Source organism: Vulpes lagopus, chromosome 11 (genome assembly GCF_018345385.1).
Source record: "Vulpes lagopus strain Blue_001 chromosome 11, ASM1834538v1, whole genome shotgun sequence".
In the NCBI taxonomy this organism is placed as follows: Eukaryota; Metazoa; Chordata; class Mammalia; order Carnivora; family Canidae; genus Vulpes; species Vulpes lagopus.
This window is the reverse complement of record NC_054834.1, coordinates 47,292,935-47,313,296: the sequence shown is the minus strand read 5'-3', so window position 1 is coordinate 47,313,296 and position 20,362 is coordinate 47,292,935. Positions and strand designations below refer to the sequence as shown.

The 20,362-nt window shown below is 57.9% G+C and overlaps 1 protein-coding gene across 2 annotated transcripts; it reads right to left on the bottom strand.

Annotated features, from left to right (window-relative positions):
* Positions 1-576: 576 nt before the first annotated feature.
* SLC45A3 (solute carrier family 45 member 3) lies at positions 577-20,344 on the bottom strand. 2 transcript variants are annotated; one of them, XM_041722705.1, is made up of 6 exons: positions 20,232-20,296; positions 15,584-15,714; positions 7,034-7,432; positions 5,410-6,192; positions 4,442-4,707; positions 577-2,354 (listed from the first exon to the last, which is right to left on the bottom strand). In XM_041722705.1, the coding sequence occupies exons 3-6, from the start codon at positions 7,203-7,205 to the stop codon at positions 1,917-1,919; spliced, it is 1,659 nt and encodes a 552-aa protein (XP_041578639.1). In that variant the 5' UTR covers positions 7,206-7,432; positions 15,584-15,714; positions 20,232-20,296; the 3' UTR covers positions 577-1,916. The 2 variants fall into 2 exon arrangements, with proteins under 2 accessions (XP_041578639.1, XP_041578638.1); XM_041722704.1 differs by lacking the exon at positions 15,584-15,714 and having other exon boundaries at positions 20,232-20,344.
* Between the last annotated feature and the right edge of the window lie 18 nt (positions 20,345-20,362).

Sequence of the window (20,362 nt, the reverse complement as noted above, 5' to 3'; positions counted from 1 at the left end):
CAAGAGTCACATGCTATAACCACCGAGCCAGCCAGCCAGGCACCCCCAATAAAGCTGGTCCTTGCACAAGGTGTTAACTATACACACCAGAACTGGGAACAGGAAGGCCAGCCAAGTGTGGAAGGGGGAGGGAGGTGGCATGGCAGGGAAGACTCTGAATCTAACCTAAGCCTGGCAGGAAGGGTGAAGTAGATAGGAACCAAGGCTTGGTGATGTTGAAATCCTCTCTGGCACCTGCCAGTTTCCTTCCTACTTCCTATAGCTGTTATTGATAGAGGGTGCTTGTTCCATTTTTTTGGCCACGTTGTGAGTCCTTTGAGAAGTAAAATGTCCCCACTCCCCAGCATTGTGTCTTGCCTGACCTCGCCCCAATTCTCAAACAAACCCTCCCAATCCAAGGGGTGGCACATCCAAGCCCAGCCCCAGGCATTGGACGAGTACTGGTCTATGGCTCCATCTGCTGGTGATCCTGGGAACTGAGGCTGCCCAGACAGGATCCTTACTGAGAAGGAAGCTAAGGGATAGGTTGAGAGATCTGGGCCTTCCCCCTCAGGAAAGAGTAACACAGGGCAGTGAAACATATAAGAAGCCTTTAATTTCATCACCATAAACATTATACTCTGATTGCTCACATACAGTATAAAATATTTACTCCACTAAATAAATAAGACATAACATTATTGCAAACGGCACTTAAACCCCCAAGAGATAAGACCTCCTTAGCCTAGGCAGGGGGTACTCCTGAGTTTCTGTGCGAGATTCCCCAAGCACAGATATGCCCTGGGGGCTGAGACGAATAAAAGCTTGGGCCAGAGCCACACTCTGTGTGTCTGGTCCTGCAACAGCCCAAAAGAGGGGTGTGGAGCCAGTGGGGGAAAGGGGTGGGCGGCTCCTTCATCAGCCTAGCCCTAGAGAGAGCAGAGGGGAGTAGAGGGTGGGAGGCAGGCTGAGCCAAGAGGGGAGAGGAGGCTAGGGAGGCAGCTGAGACCTGGAGCCCCACCTCCACCTATGTCCCCAGCTCCCCCAGCCTTGGGTAACGAGATTTGGGATATCCACTGGGTAAACAGGGCTTCCAAGTTCCCAGGTTAGGCAGTTCTGGGGCCAGACCAATCACCCAGGGGAAGACAATTCTGGCAATGCTCAGCCTAATAAACCAGCCATCTCTCAGGCCCATTGGGGAAATCACCTCTCAGAAACCAAGATGGCAGAGCTGGGAATTGATTCCTCTCTACTTAGTTAAATAAATAAGTTAAATATTTAAAGGCCTGTGCCCCTATGATGGCAACACAGGAGCCAACAAGCCACGTCCTGATAAAATGTGGCAGTGGGGGAAAAGTAGAAAGGCAGTGCTAGGCAGCCAGGTAGCTTCCTTTCTCCCCACCAGACTTTTACCCACAAATAACTTCCTTCTCACATCCTGCAGAGAAATTTCACACTAGAAACTTCCACGCAAGAGCAACATCGAGGGAATCTAAGGGATAAGGGGTTTGGAGGGGAGAGACCAGGTGGTTTACTCAGCTCTCCAAATCCCTTCACTGGGTATGTCTTGACACTGGCTGTGAGCCTTAAGGGCCTGGGTAATGCCCCTAGAGTCTTGCATTCCAGTGCACGGAGCCAGTGAAATGCCCCACCCTTCTGGCCTGCCTGTAGAAGTCCAGACTGAAGCCTGTGCGGACCAACACTCAGCCAGCCCTGAAGATGAGGGAAGCCCCAGGCCCCTACTTGTGCCACTCGGCACCTTGTCACCACGGGGTGGCAGCAGAGAGCCATGCCACATTGGCAGCAACAGACCCTGGCAGGTGGGGGAGCAGGGGTGCAGGCCTGGCCCTAGGAGGCTACCTGGGGATGCGCTGGGGGGGTGGGGGGCAGGCCAGGACCCAGGGAGGCAGGCCCATCCTCAGTGGGTCAGAAGTACTCTACACTGAGTATTTGGCCAAGTCGCTCTTGTCAAATACTACCTGTGTAGCAAAATAAATGGCCACCAAACCAAGGCCCACAGCCGACACCATGTAGGCAGTGACAGACTGGCTGAGCTGAACAATGGAGCCCATAAACAAGGACGGAGCCACCTGGGACAGCAGGAAGGCACTGTCCAGGATGGCAAGGTCCAGGCAGATGCCCCGGCCCGGAATGCCTCTGGCCTCGGGCGGCTCGCCCACCACCACACGCATGGAGACATCACAGGCAGAGGCCCCGCACAGCACAGGTGGAGGTGGGAGGAGGCTGCTGCCTCCAGCACCCATGTGTCCATTGGGGAAGGGCGATCCGGTCTTGGGGCCCGATGGAAAGCTGGTCATCAGGCTGTCCTCGCTGGCACCGCTTCCAGCATCTCCTCGGTATTTGGGCAGGAAAACCTGGGGAATGGGGCAGAAAAATGGCAACAAGGATAGGTAGGTACCCAAGCATTAGGATCCCAGCTCCGAGAACAGATCCCGGCTTGGGAGAAACCAGGCAACCGGCCTTAATGACACCTGTGCAGCAGGTGAAAGCCAAGAAAGCCAAGCAGACCCTCCTTGGTCTAGTTAGGACTCTCCGCAGGGGCAGGGGATGAGGAGGGGACAAATCTGAAGCCAAGAGTCTAGATCTCCTCTAGCCTCTCCTGGAACCAGAAGTGGCAGGCAAACTCCTACTACAAGTCAGAAAGAGAACAGGAACAGGACCCCAGGGTAAAGAAAAAAGCCAGAGTGAGGAGAGGTGATGAGTGAGAGAGACGTGTCAGAACAGAGGAACAAAACCCAAAGGCGGGGCCCCTGGTGACCTGAACCCACACACAGGCTCTCCTAAGCCTCCTACTTCCTGCCCCCCACCATTTTGCCTTGGGAAATCCTTCTCGACCTCGCAGAGAGAGGCTCTGCTCCCACGTGGTCCCAGGCCTACTGTGAGGTCCGTGGTCCCAGATGAGGGCAGGGAAGGTCCAGCAGACTCAGCCTGCAGGACGAGAGGAACAAGAGGAATCTCCCAGACTCCTATCGCCCAGCCATGCTAATGCTGAAGCCCTTCTTCCTATGCACCTGCCCCTGCTCAGAACCTCCTGCTTAAGGACGGGGCCAGAATTCATCCCCCACTGTCCCTGGGCCAGCTAGTGCCTTACACAGAAAGATTCTCGAGTTTGCTGCACTAGAGCCGGGACCCATGGCAGAGCTCAAAAGGAAAGCCGACAGCTCTTGGTACAGCCAGGAGGCAAGGCAAGTACAGACAGTGTAGTGCCAAGGGTGCCATCAACTGCTGCTTGGAATGGGCCTATGGGACCTGTCCTCCCTGCCTGCCACCCCTGGAAAGACCAGTGAGGCTGGAGCCTCAAGAAGCCCCTAGGGATACACATGCTCCTCTGTCGGAGGGGAGGACCAGCCCCAGCATGTTCTCTGGCACGAGTCTATATGACCCAGCCTGGCCTCCAGACACCAGCCCCCAGGCCCCAGCCCCCAACTGGGGCAGCAGAAGAATAGAAGCTGACGAAGGTTATCAGTGTGCTGACAGGGGTCTCAGGGACCAGGCCACCCCAACCAAAACCCTGGCCTCTCCCTCCACACACCCCAACCCTGCAGCTACCTATTCAATTAACCACCTTCCTAGCTAGGCATATCTCTGCTACATCATTCATGTCCTACAAGGGGCAGACATACATCTTCCCTACAATCTGGAAGCTCCATGAGGGCAGGCCTGCATCTCCTCCCTCAGGACACCCCAGCTTCTTACCCACTGGGCAGAGCTCTGCACCCAGGGCTGTAGCTGGCTGAGGCCAGTGAAGGGGACGCAGGTGACCACACAGCTTTGGTCAGGAGACTTCCCACGGAACAGGGCCCCTGGAGGAGCTGGTTAGTGTGGGGCCAAGCAGGAAGGAGGCCCCCCAACTTACAGCAGCCAGGAGAGCGGTGTCAGGTATGCCAGGCTCAGAGATCCACCGTGGGGGCAGGGGAAGGGGACGGAGACAAAGATGTGAGGCAGGAAAAGAAAAGAGAGAATTAGGTAGAAAAAGAAGATAAACCAGAAAGAGAAGGGGTAGTGTGGAGCCTTCCCCATCTTGGAGACCAAGGCAGGGCATGGGTCAGTAGCAATGCCCCTCCCTGAACAGAGAGCTGCTGCCACACCAAACCACCCCCACTCCGGCTGCTGAGGCTAGGTGCCCAGAGGTCATGAGCCGCAGCCCCTGCCTCCGCCTGTGGAGCAACCCAGCCCGACTGAGGGCCTCCGCTGGCCTGCCTCTTCAGGATACCCAAGGAAGGATTGGGCATTTCCTGCAATCATCCACTCAAGTGCTCTAGAGTCCTGACACCAGGAAGTCATTCCCAGAATCTAATCTACACCCTCCTTCCGCAGCCCACGTCTCCGGCCCTGGGCTACACGGGCTTCCTCTCCAGTCAAAGGACTAGCCAGCGGCTGGGACCGGGCTGGGCTGCTGGGCTGCCCTCCGCCCCCTCCACCCAGCGGCCGGCACGAGTACCTGCTTCTCGCGGTGGTAGAGGGACGCCAGCGTGTAGGGCAGGATCTGCAGGGCGGAGAAGGTGAACCCGGTGAGGGCGGCCGACGCGGTCACCACGGCCACGCTGCGGGACAGGCACATGGTGCCGGCAGCCACAGGGAAGGCCACCACGCTGGCCAGATAGACGGCCCGGGTGCCGAATCGCTGCACCAGCCGGTCCATGACCAGGGAGAAGAGCAGGGAGACGGCGCACTGCAGGAACAGCCCCAGGCTGCCCATCCGGACCCCTGTGGGTGGGGCAGAGGAGGGAGTCAGGCCCCAAGCAGGCGGAGGCCGGTGCAGCCTGGGAAAGGCTCAGGCCTGCGGGCACCTGCCATCTGGAACTGCTGCGAACCGGACCTGTGTCCCGCGCGGTCCACACCCCCTCGCCCTTAGCAAACCAAGCCTGTGCTCTAACGTGGCCCTTAGACAACACGGCCAAGCCTTCGGCTAAGGACAGAGGAAGGTGTTCTCAGGGGTGTGGGGGGGCCTCAGCCGGTGCTCAGCCACCAAGGAGGGTGAGGGGAAACACAGAGGGCTCCGCCATCGGCTCCATGTCCGTGCTCCGTGCGCGAGCCCCATGTGCCCGAGTGGAAGGTCTGGGGCCAGGGACCGCGGAAAGTCAACAGGGGGAGCAGAGGGCGCACTGAAGCTCGGCCAGGCAGACCTGACACCCAGCCTCAGCTCCTCTACTACCCCTGGACCTTACCGAAGCTTCCGAAGCTTCGCCTTTTTCTGTCAAACTGGGGCAATGACTCTGAGTAAACGCCCTGCAGCCGCCCAAGGTGCTATAGCTACGGCAGGCAGAGCGGCCCGGCACCCTGGGGACCTTGTGCACAGACCTGAGCCCAGGCACACAGCTACCAGCCCGCCCCAACTGCAGGCCTCCCCTGGGCTGGAGGGATCTCCCCCGGCAGCCTCCTCCCTGCCCTCCAGCACTGCAGCCTTACCCTCATCATAGTGTCTCCGGGCCTCGGTCCCCGGCTCAGCCCTGGGCACACCCTGGTACAGCCCCTCGCCCACAAAGTCCGTGTAGAAGAGCGTGAAGGTCATGAATGCCATCCAGCTGCACAGCTCGGCCACAAAGAGTCTGCGCAGGGTGCGGGGCACACGGCAACACAGCTGGTGCAGCCGGGGAAACAGGGCACCCAGGTTCCGGAAAGCCGGGCGGGCATGGCAGGGGCAGCAGTGTGGCACTGGGGGGACCGCCAGCCCCTCCGTGGGCTCGGTCGGACCCAGCGCTGCCTCCTCGGCCACAAACAGTGTGGCTGTCACACAGGTGAGGAAGATGAGGGTGAGCAGGCCAAAGAGGCACTCCTCCTGAGTGCCCAGGTAAGGGGCCAGGGCGCTGGTGTCCCAGTCGATGGCAGGCAGAAGGTAGCCCAGGCAGCCCCCAAGGCTGATCATGAAGGCATAGACGGAGAAGGCCTGGCGGCAGTGGTCTGGGTCCCGGAAGAGGTCAGAGAGCAGGGCCTCCAGTGGAGTGAAGCATACCTGGCCACAGAAGTCTAGCAGCCCCACACCCAGGATCAGCAGCGCCAGCTCCAGGGGCCTGGTATCTGGGCACAGCAGCCCCGCCAGCCAGCCGGCCCTCGGGATGAGGAAGAGGCTCAGCAGGACGCCCAGGGACAGCGCCCAGATGAAAGGCCTCCGGCGACCATAGCGCCCACGCCAGTGGTCACTGGCTGAGCCCAGGAGTGGGACCGAGACAAGGCCCAGCACTGGACCGATGCCTGCAGGAAGGACAAGTAGTGATGAGCCAGAGGCTGGGGCCCCAAGGGGCTGTGGGGAAGGGGACCAACCTCCTGGGGAAGGATGGAAATGATCATGATCCTGTCACAGGCAAAGCCTTCGGTGCTGGACATACTGCGGAGTTTGTCACACACATTCTAGTTTAGTCCTTGCAGCTAGGATCACTAATGCCCCATCTGCATTCAGATGGGTGAACTGATGCCCAGAACAACTGCACAGGCACTGAGGTGGGGCAAGAGGGGTAGTTTCTAAAGGGAGTCTGACTCCAGAGCCTATGATCCCAGGAGCCACCCCATGGTGACCATTTGCCTTCTATGGCTTTTGCAAAACACCATCTGCAGTCAAGAGCCCAGCCCGTGCTCTAGGGGTAAGAAAGAGCCCCAGCTGGGAGACCCTGATCCTACTAATCAGTAGGCAGCCTTCTGGCCTGGCTAAGTCACCCAACCACGTCTCAGCCTCCATTACCTCCTCTGTGAAATGGGGGACCTCAAAGTTTGTTGCAAAGATTAAATGCGTAACAGATATAAATTAGAAAAGGCTAAGCAATGGTGAAGAGCAGTGTCTCCTACGCGCCAGGCATTGTGTAGGGGCCCGGGGTATTGTGACCATGGAATGACCCCATGCTCTTTTCCCATTGCCCCCCACCCCAGCCCACGTCACCCCACTGTCACCCCTCTCCCAGCAATGCCCACCCACCCACTGGCTCCATAGGCTCAGGACCAGCAGGCAGCTACCTCTCCTTCTTTGGGCAGAGGCACTGTTGCCCTGCTTCCTGGGTGTCCTGTATCTGGAACAGGAGGTTAGGAAGGTGTGGCGACTCACCTAGCACCATGGTCATGAACTTCTCTTCTACCCCCACTTCCAGCAGCAAAGGTGGCACGTAGGTGATACCTGCAGCCAGGCACACCTCCAGGCCGAAGGTCAGCAGGTTGACCAGCAAGAGCTGGGCTTTCCGATGCCGCAGCAGGCGGCTGGCCCACAGCCTCTGGACCATGGTAGGCCAGGCAGGGTAGGCTCCGGCCCCTTCACACACTCCGCCACTGCTGTGTCTCAGCCCTGCTCCAGACGCCCAGGCCTCTCCTCCTTGCTGCCACCGACTGTCCCGGCCTCAGCCACCAGCCCATTTCTGCCAGCCTTCCGTGCAGGTCCAGCGCCTCAGCCCATGCTAAATGCCTGTTGCCATGGGGTGTCTTGGCGGGGACATAGCTCATCACTCAGATCCTAAAAGGCCAGGGACAATCCAACACAGAGTGTTAAATCCTGGGAACCAGGCATCCAGGATTTGCTCTTAGTTCCCTGAATCCTGTTCACTCCCAGGCTGACGGTGTGGCTGTGCCACCCCCTACTGCCAATCAGGAAATGCATGTTAATATTAGCCTAAGGCTGACATAACTAATAAGGTAAATATGATTTTTAAACCTCAGCATACTCCAGAGCCAAAGAGATGTCAGGTTTTTCTCTGTTTTGGAATATCTTTGCCATTGCTCTTGCCTGCTGGTATGGAAAAAAGGAAAAAAAAAAAAAAATCAAACCAACTGAATTCCCAGTTTCCCCAGGCTCTGTTATCAAGGTGCCTCTGGAGAGACCCTCTGCCAGGCCTGGTTTGTTTGCTTTTCTCTCCACTTCCCAAAGCTGGGCTGTTCAATCCCCCTTTGTTAGGAGTAGCACTTCCTATTCCGCACTGCCTGGCCACAAGCCACGTTGCACCATAACTGGAGCCCCCGAGGATGAGGACAAGGGGGAAGGGAGGAGAGGCCGTGGTTTGCTGGGTTGGGTTTTAACCTGTTATTGAAACCACTTGAAGAGGGCTCCCTTGGAGGAACCTAGGCCTGTAAACCTCTCCCTGGAGTTTCTCTCCGTGCTCAACATTGGTGGGGAAGAAACATTCCCACATGTAGTGCCCAACTGTCAGGGGACATGGGGCCTGTTCCCAGGTCCTGACCTCACAGGGGCATGAAACCGCACCACCTGGTGGCAACCATAATGACACCAGTGACCCAGCACTGGCAGGATGCCCTACCACTTTCCCAGCAGCCTCTTTCTGCTACCCAGACCGCTTCCTTCTCAGCAGAGAAGTCCACGTAGCCCTTCCTGCTAGGCCTGCCTCCCATGCATAGAGATCCCACGGGGGACCCACCCCGTTCCCCCCACCCCTAGGCAATTGGCGTCCAGGTCTTGCTTCCTGACAATAGTCCCCAATGCAGTCTGCTATGTTTAGGAGTGACCACAAAAGAGGGATAATCAAGTCAGTCATGAAGAGGAGTATAGAAGGTGGGCCTTCATGAGAAAAGGCAAAAGTCCCCTGACTTGTCATTCATCCCAAAGAGGTGGGAACAGAGCTTCCTGCGGAGCTCAGAGTGCCTTCCCCTGCCTCACTGATTCACTCTCATAAACACTGTGGAAGAGCACCACTCCCGTGGAAGGACACCGCTCCCGGGGAAGGGCACCGCTCCCGGGGAAGGGCACTGTTCCCGTGGAAGGACACAGCTCCCGTGGAAGGGCACCGCTCCCGTGGAAGGGCCCGGCTCCCGTGGAAGGGCACTGCTCCCGTGGAAGGGCCCGGCTTCCGTGGGAGAGCACCGCTCCTGTGGAAGAGCACTGCTCCCGTGGAAGGGCACCGCTCCTGTGGAAGGGCACTGCTCCCGTGGAAGGGCACCGCTCCCGTGGAAGGGCCCGGCTCCCGTGGAAGGGCCCAGCTCGGTGGAAGGGCCAGGCTCCCAGCTAGTGTTCAGCCCCTTAGTCCTGCCCCGCCCCTCCCCCACTGGGAGTCGGGGCACCGTCAGCCCTCATTCATTCCCATCCAATCTCAGCATCTCATCATCTGCCACTTCAACTTCTTTTATCTTTTCAAATAACACCCGGGCGCCCAGGGCCTTGTGTGCTTAGAAGCACGTGGTAGGTGCCTTCTGAAATACGCTGCAGAGAAACCAGATGGCCATCAATCCCAGGTAAGATGTGCGCGTCCCATAACCGCTTTCCTAGGCTTTGCAGATGGCAGACCAGGACGGAAGGCTGGGCAACCAGCAGCCTCCTCCCCAAAGTTCTGCTGAGACCCAGACCATCCACTTTGGGAAGGGGCATGGATTCCTATGGGGGTGCCCTGGGGAGGAGGGTAACATACTGACCCCCGGGGTCCCCAAAGGGGCTGGGAGGGGGCCGCAGGTCAGCCCTAGCTGGGCAGTTCTGAGCCAAGCTCCTTCCCTGTCACTGCATCCCCCCCCACAAGGAAGGCAGGAGATAGCACACAGACCAAGAGGGGGTGGTCTCCAGCCCAGAGGGAGGGGCTCTGGGTCAAAAGGCTTCCAGCCCACTCTCCTCCCCACTCTCGGTCTGGGGAGGCCCTGGACATTCATCTGCTGTGGGTTAAGGGACCAGGTCCTCCCTGAGCAAACAGACTGTCAGACCCTGACTCACCCACATCCTGCCCCCATTCCCAAGCCCTTGCTGCTCCCTGTTGTTCAAAGTGAATTGCAGCTCTGCGCAAAAGACTAATCACCCCACCTGCCCTCTTCCCTTCCCTGACCCAGCCCCATGCTCCCAGGAAGAGGCAGGACACCCTCCTTAGCCCACAGGAGAGAAAGACAAAAAGACAAAAGGAGGGGATCCCTGGGTGGCTCAGCGGTATAGTGCCTGCCTTCGGCTCAGGGCATGATCCTAGAATCCGGGGATGTAGTCCCACAGTGGGCTCCATGCAGGGAACCTCCTTCTCCCTCTGCCTATGTCTCTGCCTCTCTCTCTCTGCGCGTCTCTCATGAATAAATAAATAAAATCTTAAAAAAAAAAAAAAAAAAAGGGCAGCCCGGGTGGCTTGGTGCCGCCTACAGCCCAGGGTGTGATCCTGGGGACCTGGGATAGAGTCCTGCATCGGGCTCCCTGTGTGGGGCCTGTTTCTCCCTCTGCCTGTATCTCTGCCCACCCCCTCTCTCTGTCTCTCATGAATAAATAAATAAAATTAAAAAAAAAAAGACGAAAGGAGGTGAAGAGGGGAATTTCCCTCCATCCTCCCTCAGTGCAGATAGCTCATTAGTTGCCTGCCTCTCCCTCCCGTCTCTGGCCTGCATTCTCCTCCTCTTCACCAGGTAAGGGGGGCTGGGTGCCAGGCCAGGGGAAGAAGTCTTTGAAAGGAGTAGGGTAGGAAGTGAGCCCAGCCCAGCACCCCTCTGTTCTTAGGATGCAAAGCCCATCTTCCCTCTTTTGACTTGCACTGTGCCCCAAGGACTAGGGCACCCTTGCCACCCCTAGAGCTTATTCTTCCCAGCACAGAACTGCCTAAGGAATTCCAAGCCCATAAGAATATTCTCCCTTCCAATGATTCCCCCCATCCAGGACGTTCCTCAGAGCCCCACGCTCACCCACCTCACCCACGTCAGCCCCACTCCAGGGTCCTCGGTGTGGAAGGAGCCACAAAGGACTCCCACGGTGCTAACCAGCCACCTGCCATCCCCCCAGGGCACGATCACGAAGCTCAGGCCCTGCCCAGGCTTGTGCCCAGGCTCCAGGAGGTAGGAGAACAGAACCACTTTCCTGGCTATCACTCCCCCCTGCAGCCCAGGGACAGGCTTCCCACCAAAGCTTCTAAGTGACAGAGGACTGCTGGCAACCCCTTTGGGGCACTCCCCTGTCTTCCTCAGGAACACAGCGGGGAGACAGAGTTCAATTCTCCCCAACACCCTGCGGTGTCAGAGGTGTTTCTGACTCAAATCCTGTCCAGTGTTCCTGGAGCACTCTGTCTGTCTGGCAAACAGAAGATCAACCAGAAGAGCCTGCCTCCCAGGGTTCACCTGGTAGGGAGGAGGCGGGAAGAGGAGAGAGGTGAAGGTACCAAAAGGGGAATGTGGCCTGACCTCCTGGAAGGAACAGCAGCCTTCAGGGAGGATGAGTTTCTCTCAAGCTCCAAGCATCTGTCCTCCAATGACAGGACAGCAAGAAGGTTGGAAGAAACCCAAGGCCTCCAGGAACCCCCGGGGAGCTCTGCCCCAGGCCACCTTTCCTCATCCCTGGGGGAGCAGAACCCAAGCACCCAGGCTGGGCCAGTCAGTGAGCCCAGCCCCACGTAGCAGGAGACCCAACGAGCAACCCTCTGGCACCCACCCCATCATGAGAGGCCTGGGAAACATTTACCCAAAGAACACAGGGCTGAAAGCAGCGTGGGGGTGGGCGGTCTGAGCCCTGAGGACACCCCATCCCCACCCACACCGAGGGAACCCTGGCCAGACCCCCCCCAACCAAGGAGGCAACCCCTCTAAAGTTTCAAAGGTGGCAGGGGCTGGGGGGGGGACACTGCAGCACAGCCTCTCGGGCTGAAACACCCCACGCGGGGTTAGGCCACGGGCAAGCATGGGGAAATGAAACCAAGCAGCAAGAGCAAACTTGGCCTGAACTTTCTCCAAAATTCAAAAGACAGAGTGAGGAGGTGGGAGGAGAAGCAGAGCCCACTCCCGGTGGCTCCCTGCGGGAAAGGAGGGTCAGAGGGACGCATAAAGAGGCCTTTGAGGGCTTTCAAAGGGGCTCCTGCCACCCTGACGACTGAGGTGGAGCTAGAGGGAGCGGATTCTCTCCACTGACAGACAGAGGCCAGAGCAGCCGGGCTGGGGGCAGCCCCGCCTCGGGCCAGTGTCAGGCAGCAATTCTATGGCCTCTTTATGCAGGCCTCGTCCCCCTACCCCGCCCAGGCACATCAAACGCCGGGCCCCCACCCTGACCCCAGCAGCTCAGCGACCCCCGTCCTCCCTCCACGCTCACAAAGACGGCCCAGCTTTCTCACACGCTCCTCTACCCTTCACAGCCCCCAGGCAGCCCCTCCCGCGGAGAAGGCAGCGGGGTGGGGGGCTCCCTCCTGAAACAGTGACTCAGCTACAGAAAGGGGGTGGAGGCCCTCCGGCCAGTCTCCCCAACACCCCCCCATCTCCTGAGCTGTCGGCACTTATCAGGCCACAGGCCAGTAAGGGGGGGGAGCGGGGGTGGGGGGAGAACCCCAGGTGGAGGCTACAAGGCTGCAGGGAGGGGGGGACCCCCATTCCTCCACACGGGACTGGATCCTAGAATGCCATCCGAGCTGAGCTCTCCGGGGCCCTCTAGGTTCCGGGGTTCACCAGCCCCGCATCCCTGTGACCCAACCCTTGCCTCAGTTCCAGGGGACTAACGTCCTTGGCCTTACCAGGTGAAAGCCAGCACACTGTACTCTCGAAATGAGCTCTACCCTCGCGGGGCCCTAGGGTGCCCCAGAAAGAGGCAGTGCTGGCCAGCCAGGAGACCTGAAAAGGAGCATCCTTGTGAGGCAGTAGCTCCCATCTCAGCCCCAGGTCAGGGATTCCTGCTGTGGGAGTGGCTACCTGGGCGGCTTGGGGGTGGGGGGCGCAGGAGGAGACCGTGCCTGGGTTCAGGGCCTTCCTACTCGCCTTCCTACCCACATTCCGTTTTTGGTCTTCTTTGGTTCTCGGGGCTCAAACTTCCACAGAAGTGAGAGTCTGCTCTCCCCAACCCCACCCTATAAAAAAGGCACTGATCTGCAGAAACACCCTGGGGCCCACGTTAGGCAGGACTCCCCCGGACACCCCGAAAGTCTGCTCAGAAGGCAACCCCTCACCCCCAGGGACTGTCAGGAGGAAGGGCTCGACGGAGGGGAGGGGGCTCCACCCCCACCCCAGTCTCGCTCCCTAGCTCCTGCCTCCCCCAGGGCCCAGAGGCCAGGGATTTGGAGTTCGCCCCGCTGCGCTGCCTTTTCTTCACTCGGACTGGAAGCCTTCTGCTTAGCAGCTTGTCAGAGGGAGTGAGGGGGCTGCAGGCCGGGACACAATGGGGGATTACGGAGAAACCTCTCGGCCTGCAGAGTAATCCATCAAACTCTCTCCCGGCTGCCAGCACCGGCCCCTTCCCACTCAATTCCCCTTCCAGCTGCCGCAGGCCTCCCACCCCCTCCGGCTCCTGAGCCCCATCATTGGGGGCAGCACAGAGAATCCCAGGCCCTGGGGGTGCAGAAGGGGCACACCGCAGACACTGGGAAAGGGGAGCGGCTCCCTCCCCCCACTCACCCCCAATGTGTGAAAACCCAACAGGTGGCAGTGGCTTGAGGAAAGTTGCTTTTGTTGCCCTGTCTGAGAGCCCCAGCCCTGCTTCTGAAAGGAAACAAATGCGCAGAGGTTGGGGGAAGGGGAGGGGGCTGGATGAGCAGGCGGGCAGGCAGTCCCTGGAGCCCAATCTCATCTCCCCTCCCTTCTGCAATCCAGTTGACAGGAGTCCTGGGGCTGGCCTGACCCTCACCTTGGTTGGTCAGTCCCAGCCAGACTAAGCTGAGGTGAAGCACTTTCCCAAGGGATCACCTGGCCATTCCAGAGTGACAGGCTGCATGGACACACACCTGACTCGGGACAGTGACCTCCCACAACCAGACTTTCTGAGAACAGAGGCGACCCAAGGTCACACTGGGTCACCTTGACCAATGCCTTCGGAACCAAGGCGATCGTACTCTTCATCCTAGAGCTGTCTTCTACCCCAGGGACCGCCAGCTTCTGAACACTGGTGGTGCTGCAGGGTGGACCCTGGCATGCAGTCAGCCTGATTTGGGCTCATGTGCCAATTGCCCTCCCAACCCCTCCCACCCTGAGGAGGTGGGTACAAGGAGTACACACATTTGACAGGTGAGGAGACAAAGGAATACCATCCGCCTCCTAGACACAGCTCGAGGAGGCTAGACACAGCTTAAGAGAGCCCTCCTTCAGCTGTCTGGGCTTCCTCAGCCCAGAAACCTGGCAGAGGGCTCTCTCAATCCCAAACAGGAGCACCAGAGGTCAGAGGGGGGCCCACTAGCCGCCTTTCTTCTCCAGTAGCATTCCCCTCTCACCCACGTGCCACCCACACCGGCACTAGCGCCCCTCTCAGCCCCCAGAGGGGAGAGGAATGCCAAGAATGTAAATGCCTCCCCAGGTGCTGGCTCCGACAGGTGAGGAGAGGTCACTGCATCAGACCTGCCTGCTGGCTGAGGCTGCCAAGGCAGATAGACGGGGAACAAACATCCCACAGTTATGAGACAAGGGTGGATCCCGTCCCCAGGGACAATAATCAGGGTGGCTGACACTGGCTAACTGTCCAGAAGGTGTCTGGCATGTGCTGGATACCTGACATACCTTCCTCTCTAATTCAACTGCTGCAGGGTGCTCTGAACTGTGAACCAGGACCATACAAGTCTACTTTTCAGCAACTTTTGCTGCTGTATAGCCTGGCCAGGCCATTTTACACACACCAGGGACTCACATGTGTAAAATGAGAACTAGTCCACACACTGTCTAAGGTTCTTTACAACTGTATGGCTAAATGCTCTCACACCCACCCGCCCCCCACTGCCCCAGCCTCAGGTATGGTGCTCTCCTTAGACAGGTGCCTCCTAAGTGCTCACTGCCAAGCCACATGGCACTGGGGAGGGTGTCTCATAGCCTTCCACTGTAGAGAGGAACAGGGAACCAGGTGGCGAGGGGCTCCCCAACTGCACTTACCCCATCCTTTACCTGCCACCACACTGCCCAAGGGTTAGCAGTCACTTGAAACTGAGCCAAGTAACCGAGACATCTGGGGGCAGAGCTGCCCTCTTCCCTACTCCCTCCCACAGCTCGACTGTTCCTGGCAGAAATTGGTAAATTCTTTCTCCATTTGGGCCACAACAATTGCTTCCCTACAAAGTGGGGTAGCAATACCAAGAAACTCTTTGGTCCCTGGCGGGGAGAACAGGGAGCTTGGCACAGTCCTCCCGGCCCCTGAGAGGTGTCCTCCTCCTGCTGCCTTCTCAGTCCCTTATAGCCCCTGGGAGGTGAAACCTAACAGCCTCCCTCCTAGTGAATTTGAACTTTGCCAGCCAGCCAGATGGGGCAGCTCTCCCCATCCTGCAGAGCTGACCCTTGCCCCCTTCCTGGAGACTGGCTTCCCTTAGGAGATGGAAGCACAGAGGCCAGAGGCCAGGGCATGCGGGGTTTGGGCAGATCTACAGATGAGCAGAACCCCAGGCTGGGAGTAGGACCAGGACGCTGGTCCTAACTCTGCTCTGTCCCACCTCTAGTCTCAAATTCAATGGTCTCTCAGGCCCTCTCAGCCCTGATATCCTAGGTTCTGTGACCAGTCCTATTTATCGTCCCAGGGCTGTGGGCCAGACCTAGCCCTATGGAAACGTGTTCTCAACAGCAGCCACTCAGTGGTGAGCAGGGTGCAAGGGGGCTCCAAAAAAGGACTCTTTTATTAAAGAGTCTGAGTTTGTCCACCCTTGGAGGAAGTATGCCTCAGTGCATGCAACCTAACCTCCCCCAAAGGAATGTCAAAGAGCGCTAAAACTAACTCCCTCACTCACCCACCCACCCACCCATCCAACACTTGCTGAGATCCAATTACCTGCAAGCCCACCCTGAAGGTGCTGGGGATACAGAAACAACTGCCTACGGCCCCTTGTGGCAGTGCTGAGACACAAGTCGCTGGAGTTGGGGGCCCAAGGTGCAGGGCATCAACAGCTCTCCCAGGGCTTCCTGGAGGAAGAAGCCATGTTGTGGAGTCTCATAAGATGAGTGGGTCAGAACCACGCAGAAAAGGGCAAAACACAGCCATTGGGGCCTGGCTCTTCTGCACACACCTGCCTCTCCTTATGGCCCCTCCCTGGTGAGGTATGGTAGAAAGAATACCAGACCCAAATTGTGGCAATGCGTTTCCATCTCAGTTCTGGACCCAAGCTGGGGGAATTTATCAGCACTGGGCCTGATTTTCCTTCCAAAGTAGTCACCATGTTCCAATTACTTCCTTGGGATGCCTCCCCATTCACCTGACCCCTGTCCAGTTCAAATCCCATATCTCCTCTACAGCTCCCCTAGAATCCAAGCCATCAAGGATCCCCCCTTTCCTCCAAATCTTGCTGCCCTCAACAGGCAGCCCTCCGGGTTGGATAACTGCCAGTGGTCCTTCTGGTCTCCTTCCCCATCCCCCGCCCCACTAGCCCTTCAGCTCCTGGAAAGCAAAGGACCACAGTCCTTGTCCAGGACCTAGAAGGGGGAGTGCTCAATCAAAGGCCTTCCAAGTGAGGCTGAATCAGGATTCCTGTCTGATACAACGTGACCAGCCTGCCCAGGATTCAAATACCTCCCCACTCAAGGTATTTGGGTGCTCAGCTTTTTCCAGCGGCAGGACCCCGGAGTGGGGAGCTAGACTGCCACATCCCCAAAGATGGGCTGTGTGCTTCCAGCTTGGACACTGCTTGCCAGCTCAAAGGATATTCAAACTTAGGGTTTGGGGTGGAGCATGACAAAGAGCATTGGGAAAGGAGGGACTTTTCTCTGGCTGGCTTCTTCTGAGGGAAACTACCTGAAATTGGTAATTGAGGGACTATGGGCCATTAGACCAGGAGCTGGTCTCCAGCCCCTTTCTTGCTTCCCAGAGAGAGTGATCTCCAGAATTGAAGAAGGGAAAGGGAAAAACAAGTATTGAGCACCTGGTCTGTGCAGGCCACTTTGTTAAACAGACCTATCTCGTTTAATCCTCATTGTAATATTGCAAGGTGAATATCATCCTCTCCATTTTACAGACACTAAAGTCAACAGGTGAGGTAGGCCTGTCTCCAACATCAGAAGCAAGAAGTCCTTACAAGCCATTCAGGGTCAGGGGCAAAACTGTGGACCTCTTCCCTGGATGAGGAAACACAGACCTCATAGTAGGAAAGGGATTAAATAGGAAGCTCTGGCCAGATATCAGGACCATCCCGGGATGGCTCGGTCAGCCCCCGCCCCCAAGCAGGGACACTTAATACACTAGACAAAGCTCCACACTCCAGCTCTATTGCTGGGAGTCAAGTGGCATCAGCATTTGAGATGCTGGGCCTGGCACCAACTGGTCCAGCCTCTCTGTCCTTGCTGCCCAGCAAACAGGGCCAATGACTATTCAAAGAAAGCCAGGCTGGGTTTTTCTTCTGGATATCAGAAAGCAATGCATCCCAAGGGCTGGGGTGGGGGGGAGGAGGACAGAGCAGAACCCCAACTTCAGTATGCCCCCTCCGCCTCATACAGTTTCCCTAAAAATCACAGCAAATAACCCTTCTGCATAGAAAGCTCTTAATCTTTCAAGATACATATTCATCTCCATTGTCTCTTGGTATTCTCTTCCACCTTGAGGAGACAGGTAGGGCAGGGGTTTCTGGACTGATTAAAAAACAAGTCACACACACAGTACTGACGGAGGAGAGACCAGGATGTCCAGTCCTGGTGTGTTCTTTGCCCTAGACCACAAGTTCAACAGCAAGTAGGTCATTCACAGTTTATATATAGTTATATATGGTCTAATTCTCTTGCTCTGAGACTCTGGTTTCTAAGCATAAACCGCAAAGATTGCCTCCATTGTCACCAAATAACAGCAGCTGACATTTATCAGGCTCTTTTTACACACCCCTGCTGCGCTTGGAGCTTTACCTATATCAGCTCCTTTAATCCTCATGATACGGTGAGGCCAGTACTGGTGAGACCAGTACTGTTACCGTCATTTGACAGTGAAGGAAGTTTGAAGCACAGAGAAATTACTTGCACAAGAGGAAATGGGATTAAAATCAGGGCACCTGGATGCCAGAGGCCAGTCTCTTTGCTAGTCAGACAGGCTCCCTGAGGTCCAGGAGAACTTGCTCCCAAAGAAACAAGAGCAGACCCCAAGCACAGAGTCCCAGGCTAGTTGCTGCTACCCATTTGGCCCCCGGGGGGGGGGGGGGGGAAGACACAGTATTAGCTAATGTTGAAGGACCACTTATTACCTAAAGCACAAAGTCCAGTGCTCTGTATGTGTGATTTAATAAAGCTCTGCATTTATCATATTGTATACATTTTATACAACCAGCTATTTATATTTCATAAACAAAAAAAGCTATGGGGCACCTGTCTGGCTTGGTCAGAAGAGCATACAACTCTTGATCTCCGAGTCCTGAGTTTGAGCCCCAAATGGGGTGTAGAGCCTAAATAAATGAACTTAAAAAAAAAAAAGGCTGTCTTTACAACTTTATCATTATTGCTATCAGCCCCATTTTGCAGCCAGATATTCGGAGGCTTTGAAGAGGTTAAGTAACTTGCCCAACATTCCACAGCTAGCGGAGCATCCAAGATATAAACCTTGTCTTTCTGACAATCTAGGTTTTTACCCATAAGGTTGTGTTGTCAGGCTCAGATCATCCAAACGCTAGTACTTAATTTCACCTTCAGAGTCCTTAGACCATCCCCATCTTTCCGCCTTGTTCCTTCAGAGCCCTGCCCTGGCTGAGAGGGGCCTCCACTCCATCCTTCCACTCCCTAGTGGCCTGTTAAGACCTCCAGTGGATCACCAAGAATCACTGTGCAGCTCCTCCTCCTCCTTCGGGATACCCCAGAGAGCCAAGAGGGGCAGGGGAGTTCAAGGCACACTCCATGACTACACAGGAAAACTTCCCCTCGCACACCCCACACACATACTCTAATTGGGGCCTGTATGTCCACAGCTGTACATTCATCCACAGCTGTATTTTTCTCTTCCTACTCATCCTGCTGACTCAAGCTCCATTTTTCTGAGCACTTTTAGAAAAACAGAGTCCTGGCTCCATGGCAGGCCTGGGGGGAGGAGATAAGGAAGGAATGAGGGGATGGGACCCATCCAACAGAAGGGCCTGTGACCTCAAATACCGCAGCACTCACTCCCTAGGAGAAGCTGCTCTATGCTTTTCCCTAGGCTTCCCTTCCAGCCTGTACCTCTGGGGCCCTCCCCTCCCTCCCTCCCCCCATGTGCCAGTCTGCTTCCCAAGCCTTGAGCAGGTGAGCCCACACCAAGTTCTGTATTGTTCTGAAAGGAGATCTGCTAAGTGCAGGAGGAAAGCGGCCAGAAGCCCCCTGGGGCCTCACCCCAGCCCTGAGCAATGCTTCCAAGAGCCCAGTAAGGGTCACTCTGGGCCTGGGTGCGCTGGCTATTCCCGCCTGCAGACTGCAGGGCAGAAAAACAGCAGCTGGGCTATTCTTAGTGTCCGCTCCACTGGGATCAGGTCTGTGTAACAGCTGAAGGGCAAGTCCTCACCAGGTACCCACCATGCCAAACCCCTCCCTAACCCCAACTCTGGCCCCTGGAGAAAGGAGGAAGCAGGGTGGCAGGAGTGGCCCGCGGGGGAGGGGGAAAAGCTGAGCAAGGCAAGAGCGTCAGTGAGGAAGATGGAAGCTGATTCAGAGGTCAAGGGCAAAAGCAAGTCAGGGGGGTTCTTGTGTTTGAGGGGAACAGCAGGCCACGGGAAGGGCTGGCTCTCACTCGGGAGAAGGGCACAGGTTTCCAGGAGCTCGTCCAGCAGGCCACGCTGCTGCTAAGCCCAGAGCCCGGGGAAGCCACAGCGGATGCCCGGGTACCACCTCCTCGCACCTGTTTGCAGGTCTCAGCCTGGCCACCGTCCCCACCTGAGAGCCCCGGGAGGCGCGGAGAAAAGGGCCTCTCCGGTCCCTCCTCCCCTGAAGGACGGCCGAGGCGGCGCAGCCGGGGGCGGAGGCGCCCCCACACCCACCCCCGCCCAGAGCCCCGCGCCAAGACTCACGTCCGGGAGCGCTCGCTCCCCTCTCCCTCCCGGGACAACCCCGGAGCCCAGCCCCAGCGAGCGGCATCCCGGCCGCGGGCCCCTTCCCCGGCTCCCCAGCCCCGGACTGTGCGCGCCGCGGTGACTCATCCCGTCCCTTTCCGGTGAAGCCGAGACAAGGGAAGAAAATAAATGCAACTTTCCAAAGAAAACTCTGGCGCCGGAGCTGCAAGAGGAGCGAGCTGCCCGCCCGCCCGCCGCCCGGCCGGGGCTCCCGGGAGGGCCCGCTCCCCGCCCGCCGCCGCCCGGCCCGGCCCGGCCCGGCCCTGCCCGGGGGGCACCGGCGCGTCCGCCCCGCCCTCGGCGCTGCGGGGACCCCGCTGCAGGACGCGGGGCGCGCCCGGGGCCCGCCACCTCCCCGGGCGCGCCGCGGGGCGCAGAGCACGCCCCCCGCGCCCCCCGCGCCCCCCGCGCCCCCGGAGACGAGGGGCGCGCGCCTACCTGGCCGAGGCGTGCGGCTGTCACCCGGGCCGGCGCGCTCGCCCGCCCCCCGCCTCTCCCGCCGCGCTCGCCGCCCGCTTTTAAATCTCCAGGTGGCTCGGCGGGGGGAGAGAGCATGCGCGCTGGGGCTG